General features: G+C 45.5%; 2 protein-coding genes across 36 annotated transcripts in view; one reads left to right on the top strand and one right to left on the bottom strand.

Annotated features, from left to right (window-relative positions):
• The window catches only part of galnt10 (UDP-N-acetyl-alpha-D-galactosamine:polypeptide N-acetylgalactosaminyltransferase 10 (GalNAc-T10)), a 32445-nt gene that overhangs the window by 1906 nt on the left and 7491 nt on the right, over nt 1–23048 (top strand). For 22 of the 31 annotated variants that reach the window (XR_012396607.1, XR_012396606.1, XR_012396602.1 and 19 more), the window contains exons 1-4: nt 15620–15780; nt 20571–20661; nt 20873–21011; nt 22284–22450. Coding sequence is in view for 7 of the 31 variants with exons in the window: in XM_073934986.1 (XP_073791087.1) it covers nt 15637–15780; nt 20571–20661; nt 20873–21011; nt 22284–22450 (541 nt within the window). In the remaining 24 variants the exon portion in view is untranslated. 31 annotated transcript variants of the gene reach the window in all.
• slc22a4 (solute carrier family 22 member 4) lies at nt 596–11272 on the bottom strand. Of its 5 annotated transcripts, none has more exons than XR_012396494.1 (11): nt 9866–10029; nt 8315–9788; nt 7523–7626; nt 7256–7410; nt 6996–7167; nt 5413–5567; nt 5239–5339; nt 4825–5039; nt 1522–1704; nt 1303–1438; nt 596–722 (listed from the first exon to the last, which is right to left on the bottom strand). XR_012396494.1 is itself a non-coding variant. In XM_073934344.1 (11 exons), exons 2-11 carry the CDS (start codon nt 8705–8707, stop codon nt 647–649), a joined length of 1662 nt encoding a protein of 553 aa, XP_073790445.1. In that variant the 5' UTR covers nt 8708–9788; nt 9866–10397; the 3' UTR covers nt 596–646.

The following is a 23048-nucleotide window of genomic DNA, read 5'->3' as shown; positions in this document are numbered from 1 at the left end:
CGTCCGTCTGCTGTGCTCCAGAAGCTCCGTCTAAAGTCTGATCTGCTGTTACTCACATGCTGCTTTCAGGAACGGTCTGTTTGCACGGTTAATGTGTAGCTTGTTGTTTTCTACAGCTCGACTAAAACACTCTTTAATTATTAGACAGTGTTGTTGATTTCATCACGGCTGTCGTCAATTATGATCCTCATAACTGCACTTTGATCAGCAACATCACGTCTTCAATCATTATATTCCCATGAGCAGAGTTCCTCCATATCCTGAAGCTGGAAGTAACTGCAATAGTGCTGTAAACACAGCGGTGTTCAGAGCTCATCACCTCCACCAAAGAGGAGTTTTAGTTATCAAACAGTTATTAACTCAGACTAGCATTAATCTAAAAGATATGCTAAATGTAAACATATTAACAGGTGCATATTTAGCAGACATTACTGCAATCTGACATAACTGAGCAGTCAGTAAACTGAGGAGTGTGAACATGTAAGACACACGTGTGGAATAAAGCCATCCACACACACACATATCACAAACCATGTAAACAATACAGCAAATAAATAAATCAATACAGCAACTCAAAGATGACAGGAGCTGGATGGGAAATGAGCTGCATTATCTGTACAGTGTTTTTATTGAATTATTTATCCAGTTATAATTTGACTTCCTGCAGAACTTTGCTCTTGTCCTCAGTGCTCGCTGCAGGGGGTTTCCTACATCTCCTCAGCCTAAGAGAGATCAAGATAATGTAATCAAATCTATTAAACATGTCAATCCAGCAGTTCCCATTGTACTTTAAGTGGCCTTAATCACTAAATTTACTTGAATAATTAGGTACAATAACACACTTATATATTACATTTGATCTGCATGTGATTACATCTTTAATAATTTCTGCTTCATCATTTATAATGTTGCTGCTGACCATCACTTACCCCACCCCCCCACGTCAACACACACACACATACACACACACACACGCATGCACACACACACACACCACCACCACCAAAGCTGTGCAACTCACCCACATCACCTCCTCAAGAGCACCAGAAGGCTTGTGCCGTACATTATGAACACAATCAGTATTGTTCTTCTTTTAATGTAAATATCCAGCAGTTAAGGCCACTTAATATACAGCAGGAGCACTACAGCTATTTAAGATCAGACTTTCAGCACATGCAGGCTGTCTAAGAGCACAAACACACAGAACTGAAGTTAGATTAAATCTCCACATGACATGCAGAAGAGCCATGTAGCCCCAGTCAGTGTTTACAGTAGTTTACTGCAGCAGGCCGGTATATTTACCCTCGTACGCTCTGCATCTGAGCGATGGTCTCTGGCAGAACCTTTCCTTTGCTCTCGGGCAGCAGTAACGACATTACGCCAGAAAACAGGGCCAGACCGCCAATCACAATGTAGGGAATGTACCTGTAGTAGTTCCCTGTACAAACACACTTCATTAGAATATATTCAAATGAGCATTAACATCAGCGGTAATGCTAATACCGCAGCAGAAGAAGATACCCAGGTATATGATGAAGGGCGAGATGATGCTGCCGATGCGGGCCGTCATGGAGCAGGAGCCCATGGCCATGTTCCTCACCACCGTAGGGAAGAGTTCAGAGGTCACGGCGTAAACCACACAGAACGCAGCCGTCACACACAGTTTACCCAGCATCTCCAGTGCCGTAGACAAACCCTGCAGCTCTGCAGGACAGATCATACAGCGCGAGGTAAATAACAGGACAGCACTCTGAGCAAACATCCCTCAGACAGTGTGAACATCCAGCGGTTATTATGCACTACATTATTTACAGAATAAAATCAACCATCATTCATTTCAGATGAGTAATTAACATAATACCACATTTGGAAAAATCCATCCTAGTTTGTAGTGTTGTAGTGTTGCTGTAGTGTTGCTGTAGTGTTGCTGTAGTGTTGCTGTAGTGTTGTTGTAGTGTTGTTGTAGTGTTGCTGTAGTGTTGCTGTAGTGTTGCTGTAGTGTTGCTGTAGTGTTGTTGTAGTGTTGCTGTAGTGTTGCTGTAGTGTTGCTGTAGTGTTGCTGTAGTGTTGTTGTAGTGTTGTTGTAGTGTTGCTGTAGTGTTGCTGTAGTGTTGCTGTAGTGTTGCTGTAGTGTTGTTGTAGTGTTGTTGTAGTGTTGCTGTAGTGTTGCTGTAGTGTTGTTGTAGTGTTGTTGTAGTGTTGCTGTAGTGTTGCTGTAGTGTTGTTGTAGTGTTGCTGTAGTGTTGCTGTAGTGTTGTTGTAGTGTTGCTGTAGTGTTGCTGTAGTGTTGTTGTAGTGTTGCTGTAGTGTTGCTGTAGTGTTGTTGTAGTGTTGCTGTAGTGTTGTTGTAGTGTTGCTGTAGTGTTGCTGTAGTGTTGCTGTAGTGTTGCTGTAGTGTTGCTGTAGTGTTGTTGTAGTGTTGCTGTAGTGTTGTTGTAGTGTTGCTGTAGTGTTGTTGTAGTGTTGTTGTAGTGTTGCTGTAGTGTTGTTGTAGTGTTGCTGTAGTGTTGCTGTAGTGTTGTTGTAGTGTTGCTGTAGTGTTGTTGTAGTGTTGCTGTAGTGTTGCTGTAGTGTTGCTGTAGTGTTGCTGTAGTGTTGTTGTAGTGCTGCTGTAGTGTTGCTGTAGTGTTGTTGTAGTGTTGTTGTAGTGTTGCTGTAGTGTTGCTGTAGTGTTGTTGTAGTGTTGCTGTAGTGTTGCTGTAGTGTTGCTGTAGTGTTGCTGTAGTGTTGCTGTAGTGTTGCTGTAGTGTTGCTGTAGTGTTGTTGTAGTGCTGCTGTAGTGTTGCTGTAGTGTTGCTGTAGTGTTGCTGTAGTGTTGCTGTAGTGTTGTTGTAGTGCTGCTGTAGTGTTGCTGTAGTGTTGTTGTAGTGTTGTTGTAGTGTTGCTGTAGTGTTGCTGTAGTGTTGTTGTAGTGTTGCTGTAGTGTTGCTGTAGTGTTGTTGTAGTGCTGCTGTAGTGTTGCTGTAGTGTTGTTGTAGTGTTGTTGTAGTGTTGCTGTAGTGTTGCTGTAGTGTTGTTGTAGTGTTGCTGTAGTGTTGTTGTAGTGTTGTTGTAGTGTTGTTGTAGTGTTGCTGTAGTGTTGCTGTAGTGTTGTTGTAGTGTTGTTGTAGTGTTGCTGTAGTGTTGTTGTAGTGTTGCTGTAGTGTTGCTGTAGTGTTGCTGTAGTGTTGCTGTAGTGTTGCTGTAGTGTTGTTGTAGTGCTGCTGTAGTGTTGCTGTAGTGTTGTTGTAGTGTTGTTGTAGTGTTGCTGTAGTGTTGCTGTACTGTTGCTGTAGTGTTGTTGTAGTGTTGTTGTAGTGTTGCTGTAGTGTTGCTGTAGTGTTGTTGTAGTGCTGCTGTAGTGTTGCTGTAGTGTTGCTGTAGTGTTGTTGTAGTGTTGCTGTAGTGTTGCTGTAGTGTTGCTGTAGTGTTGCTGTAGTGTTGTTGTAGTGTTGTTGTAGTGTTGTTGTAGTGTTGCTGTAGTGTTGCTGTAGTGTTGCTGTAGTGTTGCTGTAGTGTTGTTGTAGTGTTGCTGTAGTGTTGCTGTAGTGTTGCTGTAGTGTTGTTGTAGTGTTGTTGTAGTGTTGCTGTAGTGTTGCTGTAGTGTTGTTGTAGTGTTGTTGTAGTGTTGTTGTAGTGTTGTTGTAGTGTTGTTGTAGTGTTGCTGTAGTGTTGCTGTAGTGTTGCTGTAGTGTTGCTGTAGTGTTGTTGTAGTGTTGTTGTAGTGTTGTTGTAGTGTTGCTGTAGTGTTGCTGTAGTGTTGCTGTAGTGTTGTTGTAGTGTTGTTGTAGTGTTGCTGTAGTGTTGCTGTAGTGTTGTTGTAGTGTTGCTGTAGTGTTGCTGTAGTGTTGCTGTAGTGTTGTTGTAGTGTTGTTGTAGTGTTGCTGTAGTGTTGTTGTAGTGTTGCTGTAGTGTTGCTGTAGTGTTGTTGTAGTGTTGCTGTAGTGTTGCTGTAGTGTTGCTGTAGTGTTGCTGTAGTGTTGCTGTAGTGTTGTTGTAGTGTTGTTGTAGTGTTGCTGTAGTGTTGCTGTAGTGTTGCTGTAGTGTTGTTGTAGTGTTGCTGTAGTGTTGCTGTAGTGTTGCTGTAGTGTTGTTGTAGTGTTGTTGTAGTGTTGCTGTAGTGTTGTTGTAGTGTTGCTGTAGTGTTGCTGTAGTGTTGTTGTAGTGTTGTTGTAGTGTTGCTGTAGTGTTGCTGTAGTGTTGCTGTAGTGTTGCTGTAGTGTTGCTGTAGTGTTGTTGTAGTGTTGTTGTAGTGTTGCTGTAGTGTTGCTGTAGTGTTGCTGTAGTGTTGCTGTAGTGTTGTTGTAGTGTTGCTGTAGTGTTGCTGTAGTGTTGCTGTAGTGTTGCTGTAGTGTTGTTGTAGTGTTGCTGTAGTGTTGCTGTAGTGTTGCTGTAGTGTTGCTGTAGTGTTGCTGTAGTGTTGTTGTAGTGTTGTTGTAGTGTTGCTGTAGTGTTGCTGTAGTGTTGCTGTAGTGTTGTTGTAGTGTTGCTGTAGTGTTGCTGTAGTGTTGCTGTAGTGTTGCTGTAGTGTTGTTGTAGTGTTGCTGTAGTGTTGTTGTAGTGTTGTAGTAGTGTTGTAGTAGTGTTGCTGTAGTGTTGCTGTAGTGTTGCTGTAGTGTTGCTGTAGTGTTGCTGTAGTGTTGCTGTAGTGTTGTAGTAGTGTTATTGTGGTGTTGTAGTAGTGTTGTTGTAGGACTGCTTCACTACAGCCTTTAGTGCTCTTCACACTGTACAGATGAATACTGAACATCCTCCTCTATCTGCTGCTGTAGTTACGCTGCCGTGCCGCTGTAGACTGGCGTACTGCTTCTCTCTGCACATGTTGTATCATGATGCTGAAGTCACCTGTGGGGATCAGCTGTATGATGAAGATCAGCGCTCCGCCCAGCAGGAGAGTGGAGGCCTGGCAGATCCTCCGGCTGCAGAATCTGAGCAGCAGCGCAGCAATAATGTACGCCGGCACCTCCACCACCGCCGACAGGAAGAAGTTCAGGTACGGGTTCCCATGGAGGTTTGTGGTGTTCAGGATGAGAGCGTAGTATGACATTGTGATGACCATCCTGAAAATAAGACAGCACGTTACTCAGCTGCTGACATTCAGAATCAGAGGACAGCTCATAACACTGATTGCAGAGCTCAGCACTGGACACGCTTGGTGAAGCTCTTCCACAGTGGTGAAGCAGGACTGAGAAGGCTTTACTAACGCCAGAATGGAGACCCGTTTCTGAAGTTAATGACGAGAGCAGTAGAGAAGCGTACCACAGAAGTGAACAGATCAGGATGGTGGAAACAGCGTTACAGTTGCTCAGAATGTCCAGAATGCTGTGCTTTTGAATCCTCTTCTTTGCGGCTTCCTCAATCTGAGGAAAGATGAACCGAAACGTCAGCTTGAGAAGTGAGTTTAATCACACAGAGCAGAGCGTGACCTCTAACCTCTGAGGAGCTGAAGATGACCTCTGACCTCTGAGGAGCTGAAGATGACCTCTGGAGCCGTCACACGGTTCTTCTCAGCAGCGCGCCTCAGTACGGCTTCAGCCTCCGCCGTTCGGCCCTGAGACAGGAGCCATCGTGGAGATTCAGGAATAAACCTGGAGCAGAGAAACAAAGGCAGGTCGAGCTTCTTACTGGTTCAGTTGGAGGGAACACAGGGATTTGGGTGATGAACTAGGCTTTACATCTCTCTGCACATACCCTGAGTGTTCTGCATTGACAGCAGTCGTCGTGCCCAGCAGCGGCTTTACTTTATCAGGGAACGGTTTAGTTGCTTAGTTTAGTTAAGTAATGCCTTGTCACTTAAAGGGATTGGTATGATTTTACAATGTTTTACGGCTCGCTTTGCATCATAAACATGTTTTCCAGATTAAATTGTCATTATATGAACACCCATGTTTTAATATTCTTTCATGTGTTTCCCTGTGCACATGAATGAATGAATGAATGAATAAATGAATGATCCCATTCAGGATTATCTGAGGGTCACAGTGATGATTAACTTTGGCCTAGTTTGGTTTACACAGGACAAGAAGTGCAAAGCGATGATGCGACTAATCTAATGTCAGTGAGTTTGATGTACTGAAACAGTGTGAAGGTGTACACGTAAGAAAGGGTGTCGTGTGCAGTTTGTAACTGTCACACTTCTGAAAGAAATCCCAATGAATATTTCTGCAGTGCTGTGATCGCTGAGACCAGAGTAACAGCTCCACAGGGGCAAACAGTCTAGGCTTTCCACATGATCTGTGAGCATAAGATTGAGACTGCATTGCAAATATCATGAGAGCCTATCAACGATGTTTTTCACATGCAAGAATGTGATTTTGGCTGCATCTTAAGTGGGTTAGGGGATGGAGATCTTGTGTTGGAGCTCTGGACGCTGAATCAGTTCTCATCAGCTCCATCAGACTCTCTGCTGCAGTGTTGCCGTAGTCAGAAAGGAATCTCCTGTACCCTAGCAGGCCTAGAACAGAGCGCATCTCCTTCTTTTCCATCTAGCTCTGGGACTTGAAATCTATTTATGAGCTTTGTCACAACCCAGAGTTACACTGGTAAAAACTTGAAACTAAAATCCTGGCAAAACTTGCCAAGAAGCCACTCGTTGCACATGGCAGGGCAAGAACAAAATTAGAATATGCAAATGATTTTAATGTCCTCGTAAACAACCACTGTCATTATGATTAGCTCTCATTATAATGATATAAAGGGGTGTGTATGGTTATGGTTATGGGGATATACGAGCAACAGGTTCAGTTAAGTTAATTATTGAGTAGAAAAGGTGCAGTGTCCTTCATTATCTGTCAGTCCTTCAGCTCTGTCTTCTGTGTGTGTGGGTCAGTTTCCCACATGTTCTCATCAAGTTTGATTTGAGAAGTCCATCATTAGCGTAGGAAGTGGAGTATTTGAACACGTGAGCTGCAGGAGAGCGATGAGGCATGCGGATTATTCACAGCAGCTCTGTCTTGTCAGATCATTCAGCAGGATGACCTTCTCTCTGCTATAGCTGTGTCTGATTACACTCTTACCACCACAATGGGAAATACAGCAGGCCAGTGAGGGCGTTTGTCAGGACCAGCCATCGCCAGCTGCGGATGAAATAAGCTGCTAATGGAAAGAACATCTGCCCGATTCCAGAGCCCATGAAGACCCCCAGAGACCCGAACAGAACCCGACTCGCTGGACTCAGAATCTCACTGCCTGCAGATCAAGATGAGCTGAGTGTTGATGTCAGAGGAGATGTGATGGTGTTTAAAAGCATGCTGAGGATCAGAGCGCATTGTTTTACCTAGGACATATGCTACAACATAATTAGAGAAACCACTGAATCCCACAAAGAAGTAGATGGCGCTGAAGACCTCCCAGCTGGGAGAAAACATCTGGATGAGGATGGTGATGGTCTGCAGAGCCATCATGGCGAAGAGGACAGGTCTTCTACCATACCTGCACAGATCATAATCAGGAAAACAGTCATATTACAGTTGCAGATACTGAAGGCCAGTAACAGCCGGAGAGAGCTGTGGTGTGTGATGATGGTAACGCTGAGACTGCTGACCTGTCAGACATCTGGCCTGATAGGAAGGTTCCCACTAAAACACCACAGAAGTATATAGAGGAGGTGAGCGGGCCTTTATACTCGCGCTCACAGACCAGATCCCACTGAAAAACACCAGCAGACAACGTACAACCTCTCAAACATTCAATCTCAAACACATGATGGTGACTGATGATGCTGAAGGGTCAAAAACTGACGAACAGCAGCTTCAGTTCTGCATAATAAAGCGCGCGCAAGTGTGTGTGTGTGTATGTTTATGTGGGGGGGTTCTCTCTGTGCTGTGTTGTGGCTGGAAGAACATCCGTCAGTTAAACATTTGTGAGAATAATTGGCGGTTCACTCCGCTGTGGCAAGCCCTCAGGCTGAAGCAGACTGTATATACAATATAAAGAGGAAGAGGCTTTATCTCAGCAGGAGTTTGGTCAACTAGACCAGTGGTTCTCAAACTTTTTTCATCAAGTACCACGTTAGAAAAAAATTGTTTCTCCAAGTCCCACCAAAATGAGCAGTATTGAAATACAGTAGCGCAGTCGGCCCAGTAAAGCAGCTAAATCTCTGCACAGTTAAAAAACCTGGCAGATGACCTCAGAAATATAGCCTATATATAATATATGGCATATTATATACATCATTTTTAATAAATTTTGATTTATATGTAGCATGTAGATGACATATTTCATTCCTCCGTGTACCACTAGAAGGAAGCCCGCGTACCACTATTAGTACACGTACCACAGTTTGAGAACCACTGAACTAGACGTTAGACTCTTACTCAATAATCTGCCAACTCACCTCTGTCACGATGGTGGACTGGTAAAACTCCTGACTGTAGCTCCAGCCGTCCACACAGGGCTCCGTCTCGATCTGGCTGAGGTTGACCTCCACATTGGGGGTGTAGTTCAGCATGGAGAGCTGCCGCAGTGTGTCCAGCCTGTATCTGGAGCAGGAGCTGCGCTTTAACACTCCGTCCTGCATCTGCGTCGGGATGGCGGCGTCTCTCCACACACTGCTGATGTTGATCTGTTCTGGGATCAGACACTCGTGAGCCGGCGTATCGCCCACAAACACGATGTACAGGCCCACAAACCCATTAGGGAGGATGCTAATCGCTAAGGCTAAGAAGACCGTGAGCTGGAATTGACCCCATGTTCCCAGAAAAGACGTGATGTCGTCATAATCCCTCATTTTAGCCTTCAGTTGCCTCCACAGTTTGCAGTGGTGTCTTTCTTTTCATCATTTAATTGAGCACGTTTGTAACCCCTCCCAAACACACACACACACACACACACACACACACGTGAAATACAGTGTTTATGGTGGAGTCTGGCTGTTTAAAGTCCGGGTGTCTATCAAACATTACATCAGTTACTACTCAGCTCAGCACTGCGCTTTATTGGAGATCAACAGATTAACAGTGAAGCTGAAGAGTTTTCTGATCATTTACAGCAGCGGTGTCAAGCACCAGGGCCGCAGCTCTGCACAGTTCAGCTTTAACCCTGATTAAACGCTCCTGATCACACTGACGGAGTCCTCCAGGCTTGTGTGAATCCTCCAGGTGAGTGTGTTGGAGCAGGGCTGGAACTGACGGCCTCCAGGAGCTGGGTTTGACACCGCTGATATGAGCACAGGACAGATCATACAAGCAGCTTGACTATTAAAATTCCTACATTTGCATAGAAATGAGAATATTAAATAAAGCTGATGTAATTAAACTCTCTGAACTGGTATAATGGAGAAGGGTTATTCCAAGGCCAGTTATCAAATACACAGATTGATCAGACTTCATGTGTGTCCTCCGTCATAATGTCTGCTTGATGACCAGTCTTGTTAGACTTTCACTGACAGCCCAGATTTAGCCAAGACGTCTGTGTTTAGATGTCTATTAGACTGTATAGACTTCATTTATAAAATATGTAAACGTGTTCTACATAAGCTGTAACCCAACTGCTTTTACTGGAGTAGGAGGAATTGTGTGTGCTTCTTGAATATAACTGATTTCAACACAGATTTAATCACAATCAGACTTATAAGTGTAAGTGAAAGCATCCATCCATCCATCTCTGCTATGCCCTGCCCTGACCCCTTCCCTACATCCAGACACCATCCGCAAGTGTTCTAGACCTCATGTCCATCTATGTTGACCTTTGCCCTGGTCCAGTAGCTCCAGGAGTGGGTGTGCTGTGCCTGGGTGAGCCCATGGTGAAGTTACGGACACTGGTTTCTATTTGTCCATGCCTTTCTCAGCTCTCCACTTTGGTTAGGGGCTCTGGATGTGGGATCTGAATGAGTCAGTGCTCTTATTCCTATTTTTAATCATCTATTTTTATTCCATCGTTTACTTACTGTGTTCCTGTTTCACAGTTTTTCTTCTGTTGTTCTGTATCCTCCATTTATGTGCATTGGCTAATCTCTTTGGTTTCCTCCTCCAAAAGCTGGACTGTTCCCTCTAAAGGGCCATTTCCAATGTTTTCCGGGAGTGAACACTCTCCAATCCCTCTCTATTCCCAGTCAAACTGTTTCTGTTCACGTCTCTGGTTTAGGCTGTTGTGGAACAAGAAACACGACTGAAATGTCTGCTGTATTAGTCTGTGGCGTAATCGTCCCTCAGCAGATATCTGTGCAGGGGTGAAAGATTGAGGACAGTGGAGATCTGGCTGAGGACGGCTTCTCTGCACAGGCGTTCGGTTTGGAAATCAGTTGAGGACAGATGAATGTGATTATATTGTCCACTGTGTTATAAAGAGGCTACAAAGAAAGAAAGAAAGCAAGCCTCCTGTAAATCTCCTCATGGACAGAAGAGGCTCGCTGAGAGAACATCAGTATTCAGGACATGTTCAGTCCTTCTCGAGCAGCCTTTCCCCCAGTGAAGTGTCCTGCGGAGGGTAAATGAGCGCTCTGCTTTATGTGGAGGAGGGATTATCACTCATTAGTGTAGTAATGACTCTCACCCGTCACGTTCAGTAGATGAAAGCTTTGTAAAATGACAGTCTGAACATTATTTACTAAACACACACGCATGCACACTGCACACTACTGTAACACAGTTTGTGCTGAACACATAACAGGAAGCTCAAAGGCTCTGTCTCTGGATCAGCACATGCCCACTGATGCTGCAGGACTTTACAACAGGCAAATCAGAGGCAGGGTGACACGGTGGCTCTGTGGTCAGCACTGTGGCCTCACAGCAAGAAGGTTGCTGGTTCGAGTGCGAATGTTTCTGTGTGGAGTTTGCATGTTCTCCCCGTGTTGGCATGGGTTTCCCCCACATTCTAACCACACGCGCTGTAGGGGAACTGATCAACTACACTGGCCGTAGAGTTTGAGTGTGTGTGTGTGTGTGTGTGTGTGTGTGTAAATTAGTGTGATTGGGTGTTTCCCAGTACTGGGTTGCAGCTGGAAGGGTATCCGCTGTGTAATAACATATGCTGGATAAGTTGGCAGTTCATTCCACTGTGGTGACCCTTAATTAATTAACTAAGCCGAAGGGAGATGAATGGATGAAAGCGGAGGCGTATGAGTGCTGCTTCACGTGAGTGTGGAATATCAAAAACACGATCAGAGGGAATCGTTGACGTGTCTCTGTCTGGACCTGTCTGCCATCCATAATCATGCTGTATTCTGAGTTCTGACTGAGAAACACGGTGTGAACCGGGTGAAAACACGCACCCTGGTGCCCGCAGGTGCTTCAGCGTGTGCTGCTGAGCTGCTGAACCGGTTGCTGGAATGCAGAACATTAAAATGAGATCTTCTGAGTGTCAGAGTGAGTCTTTATCGCCACACGAGCTGTGGATGGACTGTGTGAAGGCTGGTCTCTCCGTCTCCCTTCTTACACACATTTCTGATCTAGCTGCTCGTGTTTATCTGTCCTTCTGTTCATGAGTCTGACAGTTCTGCCCTCATCATTGCTTTACATGCAGGTCTTCAGTGTGGATGAACACACCTGGTTAACCTGCAACCATGGAGAGAATCCCTGACAGCAGTTTGATATGCAGACTTTCAGCATGAAACTTTTCACATGGCAGCAGCTCACTGCATTTAGCCATGTAGACATGCCAAGAGGATCTGCTGCAGGTCAGAGCGAGCATCAGAATGGGGAAGAAAGGGGATTTAAGAGACTCTGAATGTGGCATGGTTGTTGCTGCCAGACGGGCTGCTCTGAGTATTTCAGAAACTGCTGATCTACTGGAATTTTCACGCACAACCATCTCTAGGGTTTACAGAGAATGCTCTGACAAAGAGGAAATATCCAGTGAGTGGCAGTTCTGTGGGCGCAAATGCCTTGTTGATGAGGCCAGAGGTCAGAGGAGAATGGCCAGACTGGTTCCAGCTGATAGAAAGGCAACAGTAACTCAAATAAGCACTCGTTACAACCGAGCTCTGCAGAAGAGCATCTCTGAACACACAACACGTCCAACCTTGAGGCGGATGGGCTACAGCAGCAGAAGAGCACACCGGGTGCCGCTCCTGTCAGCTAAGAACAGGAAACTGAGGCTACAATTCACACAGACTCACCAAAACTGGACAATAGAAGATTGGAGAAACGTTGCTGCTCTGATGAGTCTCCATTTCTGCTGACACATTCAGATGCTCGGCTCAGACAGCATGAAAGCATGGATCATCCTGCCTTGTATCAGCGGTTCAGGCTGGTGGTGGTGGTGTAATGGTGTGGGGGAGATTTTCTTTGGGTCCATTAGTACCAATTGAGCATCAACGTCACAGCCTACCTGAGTATTGCTGCTGACCATGTCCATCCCTTTGCTAGTAAGGTGTACCTAATAAAGTGGCCGGTGAGTGTGAACTTCTGTCAAGAACTCAATTCTATCAAGGCAGACCCACAAAGTATTGTGTTGAAGATGGCACCCTCTACTGTCAGAGCAGGTTTTCGCTATCAAATGAATCACTCTGTGTATTATTATTGATGTAAAGCCCTCTACTCATCAGATATCCCTGTGTGTGTGTCTGCAGAAGTCTGTGTCTGCGTGTGTTTAGTTGTTTATTAGTTTATTAAAGTGTTGTGTGTGTGCAAAAGTGTGTTTAAACACAATTATATCCACTTGTTTGGTCAACAAACCAAGTCTCTTATATAATTTATCCACTAAAATGGATATAAAATAGATAAATACAGAAATATAGAGCATGAAATAAACAGACTGAGTGATGGGGTAGAGATCTGTGTGCCCAGATTTGGTGTCCTTCTGTGAGTGTAGGTCAGAATTCCCTCAGTCCTACGGTCATGTTCTCTCAGATTAGCCTGCAGATGAAGTCACCGCTCGACCTCTTCCTCATCTGTAAACTGCTTTAGAAATGTTGAAGTTTGCATGAACTACTGTTAATGAATGCTGTGAGGGCACTGATCACTCTGCTGCTGATGCAGTAAATGCAGGAGCATCGGGCGTCACTGTGGCACAGTACCACGATCACCTCACAGCAAGAAGGTCGCTGGTTTGAGTCTCGGCTTGGTCATTTGATGTTTCTGTGTGGAGTTTGCATGTTCTCCCCGTGTTGGCGTGGGTTTCCTCCGGGTGTTCCGGTTTCCCCCACAGTCCAAACACATGCGCTATAGGGGAACTGATCAACTACACTGGCCATAGTGTATGAGTGTGTGTGTGTGTGTGTGTGTGTGTGTATGAGTGTGTGTGTGTGTGTGTGTGTGTGTGTGTGTGTGTGTGGAATGAGTGTGTATGGGTGTTTCCTAGTACTGGGTTGCAGCTGGAAGGTCATCCGCTGTGTAAAAAATATGCTGGATAAGTTGGTGTTTCATTTCGCTGTGGAGACCTCTGATTAGTAAAGAGACTAAGCTGAAAAGAAAATAAGTGAGTGAATAATGGAGCATGATCAAAGCCTGACTTGGTTTGTAATGGCTCTGTTGATCAATGGCGCCCTCTGGTGTGTGTGTCCAGAACTGCATGTAAATGACAGCATTACAGGAGTGATGTCTCGCTTCCTCGGTGCTCTGTAAACATGTTCCTTTACTTGTAGCTTTAATAAGCGGATGTGGATTGCTCTGTTTCTGTTCGGCTTTCCGGCGCTAGTGTGCGCTGAACCCTTTCCAAAGTATATGTCTTGTCCGGATCTGACCTGAGCCATTGGCACTTACAGACTTGTGGAGAGACGTTTGGCCATGGGCACCTTCCTGAGCTCCATGTGGCCGGAGGTTTTTTCTTCTGCCTTGATTTTCCAGGTCGTCTGTCTTTGATTCATGTTAAGTAATGTGTTCAGTAGCTGAATCCAGCCTTTGCTTTCTCAAGTGCCCTTTCTGTTCCCTGAATCCGCCCTTCGCCTTCTCCGACAGCAGCAGTGTCATCATCACGCTTCATCTCTGATGCTTTACTCTCCATCGCTGACAGTGAGACAGCCGTATCCATCAGCCCCTGTCGGTGTTGTTCTGATATCGGCTCTGAGTGACCTCACTTCACTTCTCTTAAAGCTTGAGTTGGATTCTCCATGTGAGTGGCCACGTCTTCCACTTCACTTGATACACTTGTTGAAGTTGTAACAGCGGTCTTACGTCCTCAGGTGAACATGTCACACTGTTGGTCACGGAGGGGTTTGGCGTATCAGCGCTGATCTGATTTCCTGAGCTTGCAGGTTTTGTTGAGGACAGGGCCGGAGTGGGACTCCTTTTCAGCCCTTGAGTTTCAAGCCTCAGACCGGCCCACCTCAGTTCACGACTGACTATATTAAAATAAGGTCATTCCAATTCAGTTTCTAATGACACTATCACGTCTTTTTTTGAGAAAACAGCTGCTTTAGAACTTCAAATTTTCAACAACCCTAACAGTATTATATGTCTTAACAATAAAAAAAATAAAATAAAAACATACTCAGACGAGGATCAAACCCCGGGTTGGCAGCGTAGTAATCTAACGTGCTAACCACTGGACCACAACAGCGACTTATCTGAGTTAAATCATCATTAACCTGCAGGCTGGTTATATATAAAAAGAGCAGAGCTGCGGTAAAAGTAAATAAATAAATTCATTTAAAAAGTGTGCTGCATTTTTTAAAAAGATTGCTGAGAGCAACAGATTCTGGAGCTAGGGACACCGGCCCTCGCGGCCAAAAAACGGACTGGCCCACCGGGAATTCTCCCGGTCCTCCCGATTAGCCAATCCGGGCTTGGTTGAGGATATTTAATTCAGATTTAGCACGGTTTCTCAGAGCTCTAAAGTCAAGCTGGCCACTTGACTCCCCATAATCATGTTGATGACTGAGTTATTACGATCTCTTCATGATGTCAAGATATGATGATAACAAATCTCAGATCCTCTTTTAAATGACTGAGCGGATGAGAGATACTGATCCTCAAACCTCCTCCATAATAATGACGTGTGTGGTGATTATAAAGGTCTTATGACAGTCTTACGAACACCCCCTTCAGGAACAGTGTTTCCAACAGTGCTGAGTGCGCTCTTATCACACATGACCTCTGGAGAGAGACGGAGAGTTTACTGAAGTAAGCCTTTGAGCACTGCTCCTCTCCTGTGAACAGACCGACTCCTCTCTGAGTGCAGGAGTAGTCATGAAGCAGTAATATTAGCGTCAGGAGATGAACTGGTGGGAGTGAAGGGAATGAAAGCGCTTTATGAGTTTAGCTAAAGGGTGAGTTCATCCACAACATTAAATAATCTTGTTTCCGCTGAACACAGAAGAAGATATCTTGAAGAAAACCTGTAACCATCCACTTTCATAGTCTAAAAATAATGCGGTGGACGTCAGTGACAGGTCTCTATCATTCTTCAAAGTATCCTCTCTTGTGTTCAACAGCAGACAGAAGCTCGTGCAGGTCTGAAACTTCTCAGTAAACAGCTGAGAGAGCATCTTCTGCACTCCTGGATGAGCTGCTCCGCCCCGGGGACCGTCGCGCACACATCCGCACACACCAGCCCGGTTTACGGCTGATCCTCAGCTTATACGTTAAATCTGTTGTAGAATATGGCCAAAGTAAGGCTTCCGGAGAAGGAACAGAGCATTCGGTGTTTTTAAAGTAAGACGCAGCGAGGTTAACCCTTAGCGGACTCCCCCGTCAGGAAGCTGCATTGGTTCGGTCCTGAGCGCGGAAGCGAGCTGAAGTTTGCGGATCTGTCGGAGCGTCGCGGAGACATCGCGAGGAGATGCGGCGCAGGCAGAAGCGGCTGCTGCGGGTCGGGCTGCTGCTCTCCGCGGCGCTGCTGCTGCTGCTGCTGGGCTCCGTCAGTCTGGAGCGCCGGCTGGACGCGGAGGAGCCGGAGGGCGGAGCGGGACTCGCGCAGATGCAGGTACCGGCGCACAGCACTCACAGCCCGGCCGTCGGCGCACACTCGGAGACCGGGCGATACTTTCGACGTCCCGCTGTCTGACGCGTCGCTCGCGCTGCTCACGCGTTGTCGCCGTGTTCGGTAGTCATTAGTTGGCCGGTAATAACAGTAATGCTGTTCTGGTCAAAGTTCACGAATTATTAGAGCTGATCAGTGATCACGGAAACCGAGTCCCGGTGCTGCACATCACACAACTAACTTTAAAAAACTTTCCTATTCTGTCTGACTCCACAAACAGCAGCTCAGCCCTGGCCTGCTTACTGAAAGAGTTTTATTAAAGTGTCGAGGTGAAAGGTCAGTGTTTTCTGCGTCGATTTATTACGAAACTGATCACACATCGATAATGATCATTAATGTCGCATTACTCAGTCCAGGGTGCAGTTCTGCTCGGACGGGTTCACCTGTATGCGGAAATACTGAATGTGCTGATGTTGGAGATGAGCCTGCATGTATGTCACATCATACATTACATTTACATTTCTGCAGATCATACACTGCGGGTTATTAAACATGTATCTGGTGTGAGGAATTTACTTAATTTGCTTCAAGAATACATTAGCAGCATATCTCCTGACCAAAAACATACACAGACTCGCAGAGAGATGTGTGTTTCAGCTGTGTGTGTGTGTGTGTGTGTGTGTGTGTGTGTGTGTGCATAGGATATAGAATATAACTAAAGAAATACTAAACATATGATGTAGAAGATTAACTAGAGCATGAGCTTATGGGTGTGTGTGTGTGTGTGTGTGTGTGTGTGTGTGTGTGTGTGTGTGTGTGTGTGTGTGTGTGTGTGTGTGTGTGTGTGTGTGTGTGGTATGATCTGAACACTGGGCTGAACATGAGCAAACATGAGGAGATTATGAACTCAACTCAAAGGCGAGTCTGAGTCTGACGCCTCCTCCAGTGTTCATCAGTGAGATGATGGTCTGTGATGTTCATCTAAGTGAAGTTTATTTATACACTAATGTGGAGAGGATCACGTGCTTGTGATCGCTTGTGTCCTATCCCGCATTATCCAATTCATGATTCACCAATCAGACGATTCCTAAACCACTATTAATCCAGACTAATCCAACTCAGTTCCAAAGACATGCTGCTAGTCAGTAGTTATCTCTTAAGAGCAACCACTGTTCACTAGCTACTAATGCAGGGGAGTTCTCCAGATCTACCTGAGCTCAAACTCCCCTCTTGCCTTGCAAACGGGAGGGAGTCCCGGGCTCGAGGATCTTTTGAGCTCAGGGCTCTCTCCCAGGACAGCATGCCAAACACGCTGTGAACTCTTGTATAAACTGAAATGTCATCTACAAACAATAATATATAAACACTAATATAACATAAACACTAATATAAACATAAACACTAATATAACATAAACACTAATATAAACATAAACACTAATATAACATAAACACTAATATAAACACTAATATAACATAAACACTAATATAATATAAACACTAATATAAACACTAATATTAACACTAATATAATATAAACACTAATATAAACACTAATATTAACACTAATATAATATAAACACTAATATAAACTCTATAAAATCCTGCACAGATAAAATAAGTCCTGCACTGCTACAGTAGAGGAGGCTAGTAGACATATTAACACATGAAAACACGATTTACTAGTAAAATACTAATTTTCACAAACACAGAAAGCTTTATAAAGTTTTAAACTTCACATTTTAGCCTTTAAACCATTTATAGGGGATTCACTTTACAATCAGCAGAACAACATTTCAGATCTGCGGACATGGAGATGGAAACGTTAATGACCAAACACCCTCACACACACATTTACATCAGTCAGATCATCTGATCAGCAGACTACAGCACTGAAGCTCAGGCACTGATGAAGACGTCACTCACAGCTGATCACAGCACAGTTTCTGCATGTTTTATCTTCTCGCAGGGAAAGTTTCTCCTACTCAGTTGCACATGTCTTTTTTGTGCATCTTTAAACTTTGCAAATCGTGGTGTTTCCATTAAGCATGTTTAATGCAGCATTCTGAAATACACATGAAAATAGAGGAATCATGGAAACAAAGCTATTGTGCATTACAGACGTCTGCTCCAGTGTTCCTGCAGCCGCTCAGAGCCTCCAGATAGAGCTGAGGGTAAAGTCTGCTCATAAACCCTCTCCAGGTGTGTTTGATGTGTGTGTCTGTGTGTGTGTGTGTGTGTGTGTGTGTGTGTGTGTGTGTGTGTGTGTGTGTGTGTGTGTGTGTGTGTGTGAAAATACCCTGATATACTCTGCAGGATGGAGAAACACACCAGCTGTACATCATCCAGATGAGTTTATCAGGTGTCCGTGATGATATGAGTTTATATCAGTGATATCAGTTTTCTGCAGCAGTCTATGCAGAAATGAGCAATACGGATGTTTCTGTCTGTATTTAGAAGCATCAGCTTGCCTGATTATTATTATTATTATTATTACATATATATGAGTATTATATCTCAGTGTCATTATTCAGATGAGTGTGGATTCTGTTGTGTTGACTGATTATAGACATGTCCCAGTGCTGATCAACATATTCAGCAGGTCAGTGCGGTAACCCCAGGCCATGTTCATGCACATGCTGTCAGTAAAGCCGGTTCTGGTATTCCTCCAGTGTGTGTTTTCAGATGGAGCGGTGTAGCAGAGCTGTATTTCACAGATGATCTGCGCAACATCATCGTTTAATCGATTTGTTTGTTCATGGGTAAGACCACGACTGACACACACACACAAACACACACTCAGGGCTGTGCCCTCCAGTGAGCGTCCGCTCCACAGGGCTGAATGGTGGTGTTGTGAGCTCTCCATGGCTCTGCTCCAGCGGCTCTGATAGTGTCTCTGTGTGAGCGGAGCAGGAGCCGGAGCTTCAGCAGGTGCAGGACACCATCAGTCCCTCACCCACATTCACATTCACTACTGTAGTTCAGCTCAGTGGAGCTCAGAAGCAGATCATCGAGCCGCACACAGGGCTTCAGCTGATCCACCGTACCGCAGCTCACTGCAGACGTGTCCTCTGTCCTTCTTTACCCAGAGGGAGGGTCTGTTTGTCAAAGAGGTGCAGCTGAGAGCGCTACACTAATAACCAAACAGCAGCAGAAGGATCAGGCATCACAGCTGCACATACTGATAACACCTGTTCTGTCCCTCACCTGTCCCTCACCTGCTCTACACTTGTCCCTCACCTGCTCTACACCTGTCCCTCACCTGCTCTACACCTGTCCCTCACCTGCTCTACACCTGTACCTCACCTGCTCTACACCTGTCCCTCACCTGCTCTACACCTGTCCCTCACCTGCCCTACACCTGTAACTCACCTGCTCTACACCTGTACCTCACCTGCTCTACACCTGTACCTCACCTGCTCTACACCTGCCTCCAATTGTTGTACACCTGTCTTAGTTTCATATATTTCTCATACTTGTTCCACAGCTCTCCTGCACCTGCCCTTCTCCTGTCCCACACTTGCTGCTTATCTTTCCCACACCTGTCCGACACCTGTCACATCTGTCCCACACCTCTCCATCACCTCCCCTGTCTGGATTAAATACAGTTTTCAGAGGTGTGTGTTGGCATTTTGGGGACAGTTCCTCTGTTCCCATTTTTTAAATGAGGAAGCGGAGGGAGTGTTCCAACTTTAGGGCAATCACACTCCTCAGCCTCCCTGGAAAAGACTATTCCAGAGTCCTGGAGAGGACGACCGGGCTGATAGTGGTACCTTGGGTTCAGAAGGAACCATGTGGATTTTGTATGGGCTATGGGACCCTCGATCAGCTCTATATACCCTCATTAGGGTGCTGGAGGGATTGCCAGGGTGCTCTGGGAGTATGGGCTACGAGGCCCTCTGTTAAGCTCTGTCCAGTCCCTGTATGAGCGGAGCAGGAGTTTGGATTGGAACAGGTCTTACTTGTTCCCGGTGCATGTTGGACTCCAGCAGGGCTGGTTCTGTTCATGATTTTCATGGACAGAGTTTCTAGGTGCAGCCTAGGCCCGGAGTCTCTTCCTCTCTGCTGTTTGCAGATGTTGTTATTCTGTTGGCTCCATCAGACCTGGAGCTTCAGCAGGCACTGGGCCGCTCTGCTGCAGAGTGTGAAGCAGCAGGGATGAGAATCGGCTCCTCCAGAAGGTGGAAGGCTGTTCAGGAGTGAGGGAAGGATTTAGCATGAGATTGATGACCGTTCCCTTAACAAATGTGTGCAGATCTTTAGCAATATTCTCTAAGTGTCAATGTAAAACTCTTGCATAATAATGGCATTTCCCTTAACCGCTCTTCTGTGACTGAATTCATCCTCTCATGATGAGTTATTCAAAAACATGACATTAGGTTTACGAATACAGCAGTCGACACACTAGAAGCTTTCACAGAGGGAAACACGCTTTACTGGCAAAGCAAGACCCGCAGATGAAAGCCCGAACAGCGCTGACACTTTATGACACTTTATGACACTTTATGACACTTTATGACACTTTATGACACTTTTTGTTTAATTGAGTTTGTTTTGTTGTATTTGAAGCATTTTTCTGTTATTTGACGCAAACCGTATGGGGCTCGACATGATTCCTATCAGAGGCTCTTCTGTACGGGCTAAAGATCCTCCTAGTACAAACTCATCTGCACCGTCACAGTCTCTTAGAGCGCTTAAAAACCCTTCGCTCAGCTCCATCAGAGGAAACATTTACACTACATTAAACGTATGTGTGTGTGTGTGTGTGTGTGTGTGTGTGTGTGTGTGTTTTAGAAAGTGAACAGAAAGCAAGTGCTGAAGGATGGCGTCCGGAAGAAGGACTGGCATGACTATGCAGCCATCAGGAGTGACGCGGCACGAACAGGTACAGCAGACCTGCAGGAGTGTGAAACTCTCTTTTTGTGTGTGCGTTCATTACCTTTTCTCTCTGTGTGTGTGTGTGTGTGTGTGTGTGTGTGTGTGTGTGTGTGTGTGTGTGTGTGTGTGTGTGTGTGTGTGTGTGTGTGTGTGTGTGTGTGTGTGTGTGTGTGTGTGTGTGTGTGTGTGTGTGTGTGTGTGTGTGTGTGTGTGTGCAGGTGCTGGAGAGCAGGGCCGGCCGTACCCACTGACGGATGCAGAGCGTGTTGATCAGGCCTACAGAGAGAACGGCTTCAACATCTTCGTCAGCGACCGCATCGCCCTCAACAGATCACTGCCTGACATCAGACACCCCAAGTGAGACACACTCCTTTATCTGCAATAAACACACACACAGGTAAATGAACACACATCAGTACGAGTACAGCTACACGGACTCCAGAAGGACTCTATACAGTGCTGTTTGTCTAGTTAAATACAATTATTTGGTTGACTTGTAACAGTGCCCCATTGCTGAAGACAAATATATTCAGCAGACAGCAGCGGACCAACTGGTTTAACCAGATAGAGAGAAGCGTGTCGACAACACCTGTCAATGGGAAAGGGGTATCGGGAAAGGGGCTTTCAGAAATAAAACTCTGGGAAAAGGCCTTGGGAACATGATTTAAAAAAGTGATTTTGGTTTAAGCAACTTGGGGAATCGACTTGGGGAAGTGACTCGGAATAGTGACTCAGGCAAGTGACTTGGGAAAGTGTCTCAGGGAAGTGATTTGGTTTAAGTGACATGGGCAAAGGGTCTTGCCGAATCGACTTGGAAGGGGTCTTGGGAATTCAATTTGGGGAAGGGGCCTAGGTAAAGTGGCTCGGTGAAGCGGCCTCTGAAAAGAGGATGAGGGACCTCACGAAAGTGACTTGGGAAAAGGGCATTGCCAAAATGATTAGGGGAAGGGGCATCAGGAAAGCGGTTCGAGAAAGTCACTTGGGAAAGGGCCTCACAAAAGTGACTTGGGGAAGGGGCTTCTGGAAAGTGGCTCAGGGAATCGACTTTGGTAAGGGGCATCACTAAAGTGACTCAGGGAAGGGCCCTCGTGAAAGTAGGTTAGGGTTAAGAACTTGAGGAAAGGGCAACAGAGGCATCACATTTGACAGAGGACCACAATGGAAATAAGCCCAGGGCTTTATTGTGTTTTTATCCTCGACAGTTTTTTTTAACAAAGTGTATGGAATACTTTTTGTACAGTTTGTCTAAAATCTGTCAAATAAAATTCAATTCAATTCAATTCAATTCACTAAAGCCACTCCAGAAAGTGACTCAGGGAAGGGCCCTCACAAAAGTTATTTGGGGAAAGAGCATCAGGAAAGTGGCTCGAGAAAGTGACTTGGGAAAAGGGCATTGCGAAAATGAATTTGGGAAGGGACATCAGGAAAACGGTTCGAGAAAGCAACTTGGGGAAGGGCCTCGCGAAAGTGACCAGGGGGGCCTCTGGAGAGTGGCTCAGGGAATCGACTTGGAGAAGGGGATCAAGAAAGCAGCTTGAGAAAGTGACCCGGGGAAGAAACCTCTGGGAAGGGGTCTTTGACTTATGTGCTGTTTATTGTGTGTGTGTCTGTGTGTGTGTGTGTCTGCAGCTGTAAGTTGAAGCTGTACACTGCAGATCTCCCCAACACCAGCGTCATCATCCCGTTCCACAATGAGGGCTGGTCGTCTCTGCTGCGGACGGTGCACAGTGTGCTGGATCGCTCGCCGCCGTTGCTCATCGCAGAGATCATCCTGGTGGACGACTTCAGTGATAAAGGTGAAACTACAGGAGACACTGATACACACACACACACACACACACACACACACTTCACAGCAAAAAACACACACTACACCACAGGACACACACACACACACACCACAGTTCACAATGCCTCTGTTCTGGTTATCTCTCGCACACTGGGGATTTCAGGCCTCAGTAAAGTGTAACTCAGCAGATTGCTGCTTCTCCATTTGCCCATCACTTCCAGAGGACAGACAGTAAACTATTGAGTGTAGCAGTGAGTGTGTGTGAACTCGTCATATTTAGATCAGGATTAATGTTCTGTCATATTAAAGACTCACAGTTTGATCAAGACACCTATTGATCATCATCTGAACTCGTCATCCTCTGCCGCTGACCTTCACTGGATTCCCACATCTGAAATCAGGATCAGTTGCCATGATCACGTGTTCCATCATGCATGTTCAGGAGTGTTTAGTTTCATGCTGACAGAACCGTGTGTAGCGCTGAATGAGTTCACCCACATCTTCACATGTGTATATCACACTCAGATCACTTAATAAAACACACACCCGCGCTGTCTGTCTGTGTGTGTGCTCATATTAGGCACATTTCTCATGACACTGACACT

The sequence above is a fragment of the Danio rerio genome, chromosome 21 (genome assembly GCF_049306965.1).
Source record: "Danio rerio strain Tuebingen ecotype United States chromosome 21, GRCz12tu, whole genome shotgun sequence".
In the NCBI taxonomy this organism is placed as follows: domain Eukaryota; kingdom Metazoa; phylum Chordata; class Actinopteri; order Cypriniformes; family Danionidae; genus Danio; species Danio rerio.
Note: the sequence above shows the minus strand (reverse complement) of the source record. Positions and strands in the feature narration are given on the sequence as shown.

Bases quoted from the DNA above. Each gene is read 5' to 3' on its own strand.
- slc22a4 (XM_073934344.1), bottom strand. From the start codon at position 8,707: ATGAGGGATTATGACGACATCACGTCTTTTCTGGGAACATGGGGTCAA. The intron at 7,627-8,314 runs GTGAGTTGGCAG...GGTGTTTTTCAG, and splicing joins AGTCCACCATCGTGACAGAG to TGGGATCTGGTCTGTGAGCG. The intron at 1,439-1,521 runs GTATCTTCTTCT...GTGTTTGTACAG, and splicing joins GCCCTTCATCATATACCTGG to GGAACTACTACAGGTACATT.